The sequence below is a fragment of the Gavialis gangeticus genome, unplaced genomic scaffold (genome assembly GCF_001723915.1).
Source record: "Gavialis gangeticus isolate Ggan-Ray unplaced genomic scaffold, GavGan_comp1, whole genome shotgun sequence".
Lineage (NCBI taxonomy): Eukaryota > Metazoa > Chordata > Crocodylia > Gavialidae > Gavialis > Gavialis gangeticus.
In genome coordinates this window covers 357,521-364,676 of record NW_017729020.1, presented here as the reverse complement: position 1 = coordinate 364,676, position 7,156 = coordinate 357,521, and the positions used below count along the sequence as shown (strand labels likewise).

The window sequence follows — 7,156 nt, the reverse complement described above, 5'->3', positions numbered from 1 at the left end:
AAAAAAGTGTCTTGGGATTTCTCTGCACCATATCCGTGCTGCTCATGGGACTGCCACCAAGCAGGGTTCCCTATTCACTCACTCCCTGGAAATGAGTTTTTTCAAAAATCTAGTTGGTCTAATAAAACTTTTTTCAAAAATATAGTTCATCTAATAAACAAAATATCACCTCTACCACAAGTTCTGGTTCCCTGGAAATGAGGCATTGAAACTAACTGCCTTAGAGTAGTCCCAGCACATGTCCTAGCACTGTTCTCAGGTACTCACTTGGGCATGCTGCTTAGAATATGCCCAGGGCTGCTCAAATGGGTGAGTGGGTGAGGTGAGCTGCTCATCAGCTTTCTAGGATACAGCATGGATGTGAAGTAGACATGCACTTTCTCTTTCCTTGGGGTGATCATGTGCTTTTGCAGCCAGCTCCCCATGTAACTCGTGCCAATGTTGACAATGCATCTATCAGCATCATGCATGCAGCTGAGTCAAGAGAGACTTGGTTATGCAGCCTGCAACACAGATTTCCTAAGTGTACAAAATTTGGGGGCTGCCCAAACTTTCACATGATGTTTGAGAAGATCTTTTTCATACATAAAGAACAGTTACCTATCTTACATTTCTAGTTCATTTTCTGTGTGGTCATGCTTTATGATCGCTCTTTTCTTCCCACCCCCAAATCCATCTCTCCAATTTTTTTCTTCCTATTCAGCCAATGCTAGCAATGCTGGAGAGGGGAAGTACTGTGTAAATAAAATAAATTAATTACTGCTTTATAATTATCTACAGATTTGGCTTTGCAGCATTTCGCAGAAACTTTAGATAATCAGTACCTCCACTTAGACTGAAGGTCATTCACACTAATATAGACAGACAGTAATTTTCTGCTACTTATCCACTTCCTGTTTGCTCATTAAAAGCTCCCAACTCAATAGAAGCCCAGTTAATAATAATAAAGAAGTCCGGCTGCTGTAATGAAGAAACCTGGCTTAACATGGCAACTGATGACCTAGGGCAAGCCTTAATATTTAAAACTGTATCATGCAGCCATACAAGTGTGTTATACTTAGCACTGTCCGAACTGGCTACAAATAGTAGCTTAATAAGCTTCACAGCATCCTGTTGAGTGTGCAGCATGAGCAGTATTGCTGTGATGCATGCTGGAATACAGAAGCAGTGAAACTAAACTTTCACTTCCATGGTGTTATCCCAACAAGAATGTGATTTAACTATGACGTCTGTAGAGTAGGGATGGAATTAAGTCAAGGCAACAGGACCAAATGCCACTCGGCAGATCCCAGAGTAAATGCAAATTGGAACCCAGCGGGTCATTGCCTGAATGCTGGGCTGGATTGGTCATGAGAACAGAATTCAGTGGTTGGCCTGGCCCACTGAGTGCACAGTAGGAGTGATTCATAGATGCTTGGCTTGGAAACCAACTGAATGATCTCCTATGCTATTTCTTTGCCGCTCCAGTGTAGTTCAGCAGTGTACAGGTTCCTTGACTGGTATCACTTTCCACTGTGCAAAAAGGGTAGGAAAGAGTTCCTGTTGAAATTATTACCTAATGCTGACAGGACTTTATTAACAATGTTAGACTTCTAACAATGTAGGCATTTTATAATTATTAAAAAATTTAATAAATATTGTGAAGCCACAAGGGCCAGATTTTTTAAAACTCTTGCTCACTGAAGCTGGCTAAAGTATGATAGTTTTTTAAAACAATTGAATACAGGTTACAGATGAAAACTAATATTTGTTCTGTGCATTTAAAAAAAATATGTCTTTAAAATCTTTGGTGAAAAAATTATGCCAAATTTTAAGTTTTTGATGTTTTATTGTTTCTTTTTCCTCTTCCAACCTCTCTCTCGTTTTGCTGCTAAAAAGGATTAAGAAAATGGAAAAAATGCTAACCAAATAAAACAGGTTAAAAAGGTTTTGGTTTTAAGTTCTACCAAAAGACATTAAGGAAAATTTGGGTGGAGGGAGGCCAAATGTCCATGTGAAGTCTCCATTTTTGAAAGAGAGTCATTTTCAAGGGGAAAAAATCTGGAAAAATATCAACCTCTCAGTTATTTGCATAAACTAGTAACTTACTTCATGAATGGTCAGTGGGGCCAGGCCACATATGGTACCCAGGAGCATGTAAATCTGATACGAGAGTATGGCTGTGGGATGGATGGGATAGCATTTAGAGAGGTATTCTGGCATGTAACGTATTACAGCATCTAGTCTTTTTTTTCCTGAATCCACTTTTCAATCCTTCTGATGCTTGTCAGTTGTACTCTTGACTGTAATTCCTGCTCTCACTCTCTCTCCCCGCTTTTCTCTCTCTCTTTCTGTGTTTCTCCTTGGCAGTTCCTGTTTCCATCTGGACGGCCTCATTGCTCTAGCAAAGCTTCTCTTTCTTTTCCCAAGCGCTGTCAGCAGCTCGCATGGACCTGGTTCCTTCTGTCCCTTGGTATCCTAGCAGCCTCTGCCGTCACTGCTTCTAAGTACAGTAACCAATAGGCTCTTCAAAAAAAGAAAAGAAAAAAAAAAAGAGAAACCCAAACTATTCCATAGCTACATCTGCACCTTTTGCAATCAGGTATTTCTGACACACAGATCAGCTTGCAATTGCAGCAAAATCCCAGATTGTCTATTTTCTTAACAGAATTTACTGTATTCGCTGTAATTCTTTCCCTACAGATGGTTCAGTTTAAGGTTGGGAAAAATATTTTGCTGCTGGATTGAGTCTCAGTACTTGGCTGACACTTGCCGGCCTGTTGCAGCTGGCTAAAACTTGATCTGCTGAAGTGCAGCCTCCTTAAGGAACTGATCCAAAGTGCTGCTAAAGACCCACAACTCCTGGTTACAGCCTGTCCATATGGTGAGGGGACTACTCAGTGCAGACAGTGACGCACTGGTGTTAGAAGTGGTTTGCAAAGAACAGCTTGAACAATGTTAGCACAGCCTGTGAACGGTGATGTTCCCCACATAGTATATGAAGTTAAATGAAGTCAGCTCAATTTTCCAATTGTTTGTATAGCTTGAAACTTGTATTGGTTTGGTTAAATCTGTGCAGAAGTCCCTGCATACATATTATTTCATAGAATCTTAGACAGTGAGGGTTGGAAGGGACCTCAGGAGGTCATCTAGTCCAACACCCTTGCTCAAAGCAGGACCGTCCCCAACTAGATCATCCCAGCCAAATGTACATGAGTTTAGCTTAAACATAGTCCAAATTGACCTAAATTAAGATGATACAACCCTTCCTAAAGGTGAAATGAATGTATCCATACACCTCTTGATTTCAAGTTGTACCTTTCAGTACAGCTCTGCATGTCAACAAGTCATTAGCCTGTGGGCTGTCAAAGTTGAAAGGTTTTACCAGCATAGTTATGTTAATAGATCTATGGAAAAACAATTATGTAATTGTCCCAACAAAATTCCTAAAGCAGGTATGCTGGTAAAATACCTTTGTGCTTATAGAAAGATAGCATGTACCTTTTGTTTATAGCAAATACTATAGTATATTCTGTTTGGGGAACTCTTTTAAGCTGATACCTGGTAATTCAGAATGAATGCTTTTCCCATTATAACTTATCAGCATTTTCCAGTATAATTCTAAGACTTCACTTATACCTGCAAACCATTTTACAATACAGAAAAGCTCTTAGGGTCAGATTCTCATTTGCATCAATCTAGCAATTGTAAAGAGATTTAAAAGTATATGTGATTTGCGGTACAAAGGGCTCTTTTATGGTATATGAGAGTAAACGTTTCCAGAGTCTGGTGTTTTCTAGAATGGTGTGTACTCCCTGAGAGGAGAGGATGTTGAGATACTTCATCATGTATCTTCTTTTTTTGTTTCCTGGCTTCCAGATTTTGAAGAAATCCTGCATTGAGATTCTTGCTGCAGAGCCTTCCAGTATATGTGCAGGAGGTAAGTTTAAAGCCATGTGGACTACTCCTCACTGTTTATCAGAGTAGTCGTCTCTGGCCACCCATCCTTTGTTCCTAAGGAGCCTAGAAAGGTTCAACTGACTCGAGTTAAATCTTTTTTTTTTTTTTTTTTTGGGGGGGGGGCGATGACATTTCAATCAAAGAGTGCTTTTCAGAATGAAGTATGCTTTCGTTATAAATTTTAGTGTCCATTATTTTAATGAAAAAATCCCATTTTTAATGAAATTACACTGAACAGGGTTGTTGCAGCCAACCTTTGGTGCAGCACCAGTTGGATGTGGACAGTAGGGGTGATCTATCCTTCAGGTTTAGTGCGCACACAAGCGTAGATGAGTGAAATGCTTTACAACAGTTCCCAGGAAGCTTTGAACTCAAGTCTCCTGTTCCAATGTCAGTTCCCCTGGCATCTAAATATTTCACATTCATGTTCCAAATTTAACCATTATAAGATTATACAGGGCAGTTTTAAGGGACTAACTAAAACTGACAATCATAGAGGTACAGGCCTTGAGCTAAACAGTCAACAAAAGTGTAAAGGAAATGCTGAGGATGCTTAGAAGTGCTTGTCTACCGTGGTTATGGTTAGCAGGGCTGTGCGAAGCTTCGGTCCCTGATTCAGTTCAGCGGAGATTCAGCCCGATTTGGTGACCGAATCTCCAAATCGAATCAGAGGACACTTTAATCTCTCCGAATCAAATCAGAACCCCCCGAATCAATTTGGAGAGATTGAGAAAGATTTGGAGATTCAGACATAGACACAGCTGTAAATGTTTTTTCTACGTACCTCTAGGTAGCAGGCGGCTCTTGAATGCTGCGATGCTGGGGCACATGGAGCATCCCACAGAAGTGCGGGGCGTTCCCCAGCGCACTCAGCAGCAGACCCAGAAGTGGACTAGAAACGCTTCTGGTCCACTTCTGGTTCTACTGGGGAGCGTGCAGGGAAGCCCCCCCCACACTTCTGTGGGATGCTTCATCTGCCCCAGCATCACAGCAAACCATGCTGGTACCTTGAGGTATGTAGAAAAAACATTTAAAGCTGTGTCTATGTCCGAACTGCTTATTCTCCAAATCGGCATCAAATCTTCAAATTTGGATTAATCTGAATCGAATCAGAGACAGTAATCCGAATCAATTAATCGAATCACTGTCCCTGATTCAGGCCGAATCCAAATCCGAAATGAATAGGGCCCGCTTTGCACACCCCTAATGCTTAGGATATAGTGCAGGTTTCTAAATACCAGACTTACAGCTGTTGGAAGTGAACATAGTATTTCCTAGTTTGACAAAATCCAGCCCCATCACAATGGAGCTTGAAAGCTGGTCCCAGCGTCTTTGAGCTACTCTCTAGATGATTCCAGATCCAGCTGCTTCCCAGGAACTTGGCTCATTGTACAGACTGGATCCCAACTGCTTATTTAATGCAGACCAGTTAACAAGGAAGAGGGGCCAGGATCAAAGCCAAAATGTGCAGAGCAACACAGTGATTCAGTGGTTAGCTCTGCCATTAGCTTTCCGTTTCATAACTTCGTAGTTCAAATAAGAAAGTAAATTATTATTAATTCTTTGTGTTTCCAGTTCAGAGCTATTTATTCTACTCATGCTTCCTGAGCTTCCTATTATTGGAAAGACTGTATATCTGCCTTACAAGCAGTAAATGTATAAGCAAAGCCATAGGTCACCAAACTTAACACTGGCAGATAACTGAATACAGAACTTATCCTTGGTATTGTGGTTTTTTACTTAATGCTGAGCTTCTCCTGAATTAGTTTCTCTAATAGTTACTAGTATTTATTTCCCCTCCCAGCTTTCCATTGAAAGAATTTTTTACTAAAAATGTGGATTGCATAGTGCACTATAGACTGTACGGTTATAGTCTTATACTTGGAAAGAGGACCTTTCATTCAAAAGAACTACAAAGTAACTTAGTAAATGATATGCCAATAATATATGGGGATCTCTTCAGCTCTGGAATGCAGGTGATTGTAGGCTGGGCATTGCAAAAGTCTTGCCCGAGTATGGTAACAGTTCATAAAAGTTTTGGTTCCAGTATGGGTCAATTTATGCATATTTTATAAAAGGTTAATGCATACTGACGGGACCCTTCAGTAAATCATTGATCAGTGCCACAGACTGTTGTAGTGTCACATGGATCAATAGGTTACTTAAAATAATGTTTCTAATAACCTATAACACTTTCTTATGTGCTCATAGGCATCTTATTACTGTCTCTGTAACTCTTGGAGCGTCCATTCATCATATATTTAAGTAGACTTAATAGAAAGTATACATGAACTCTGTATCTAAATTAGCAGAAGAAGGAAAGGGTAGGGAGATGTTGCATAATTACTCAAGTTAGGATTTGGCAAGGAAGTGATGCTACCCTGAAAAATGCCTAGGGGTTCTTTACTAACCATGATTATTTATCTAGGATATCAAGCTTATGTCTCATTGGCAAGACAACACCAGTGCCATCCTGGGCATTGTTTAGTAATAACATACAGAAACAGCAACAGAGCTGACTGGATGGTAACTATTCTGATGTGCAGCAACTTTAGAGGTTTTGATATTTGTTTTTTTTCTGTAAGACATTGAACATTTTCACCAAAAACAGAACTGAGCCAAAATGTCCTTCCCCATCTCCCCCAGAATTGAACCCTGAGCTTTCTTGATTCAGGCAAGGGTGTATGGTTAAGTGACTCACTTAAGAGGTGGGAAAACTAGGTTTGTATCCCTGTTCTCCCTGGGGTGTATTGGGTAAGTCTGATTCAGGGGTCAGTGCTGTCACCAGTAGATGCACTAGTTGGGTATCAGGCGTCCCAGTCTGAGCAGTGCACCCCATTCCCCCCTCACCCTCATTGTTCAACTATCAGCAGTAACTCTTAGGGGTGTGTGAAACGGGCTGTATTCAGTTCAGATTCAGCTTCCATTGGGGACAGTGATTCGATTTGTTGATTTGGATTACTGTCCCCGATTCAATTCAGCCAAACCGAATCTGAAGATTCGATGCTAATTCAGAAAATCAGCAATTCAGCCATAGATACAGCTTTAAATGTTTCTTCTACATACCTCAAGGTAGCAGGCACACCTTGTGAACACTGCGATGCGGGGGCAGATGGAACATCCCACAGGAGTGCAGGGGCCCTCTGCATGCTTGAATGCAAACCCGGAAGTGGACCAGTAGTTCCGGGTCCACCAGGGAGCGTGCAGCCCCCCCCCC

General features: G+C 41.0%; 1 protein-coding gene across 1 annotated transcript in view; it reads left to right on the top strand.

Annotated features, from left to right (window-relative positions):
• ANTXR1 (anthrax toxin receptor 1) overlaps positions 1-7,156 on the top strand; it is a 220,366-nt gene that overhangs the window by 54,388 nt on the left and 158,822 nt on the right. Inside the window, exon 9 of the mRNA XM_019514293.1 lies at positions 3,859-3,919. Within this exon, the coding sequence (XP_019369838.1) occupies positions 3,859-3,919 (61 nt within the window). The remainder of the gene's footprint in view (positions 1-3,858; positions 3,920-7,156) is intronic.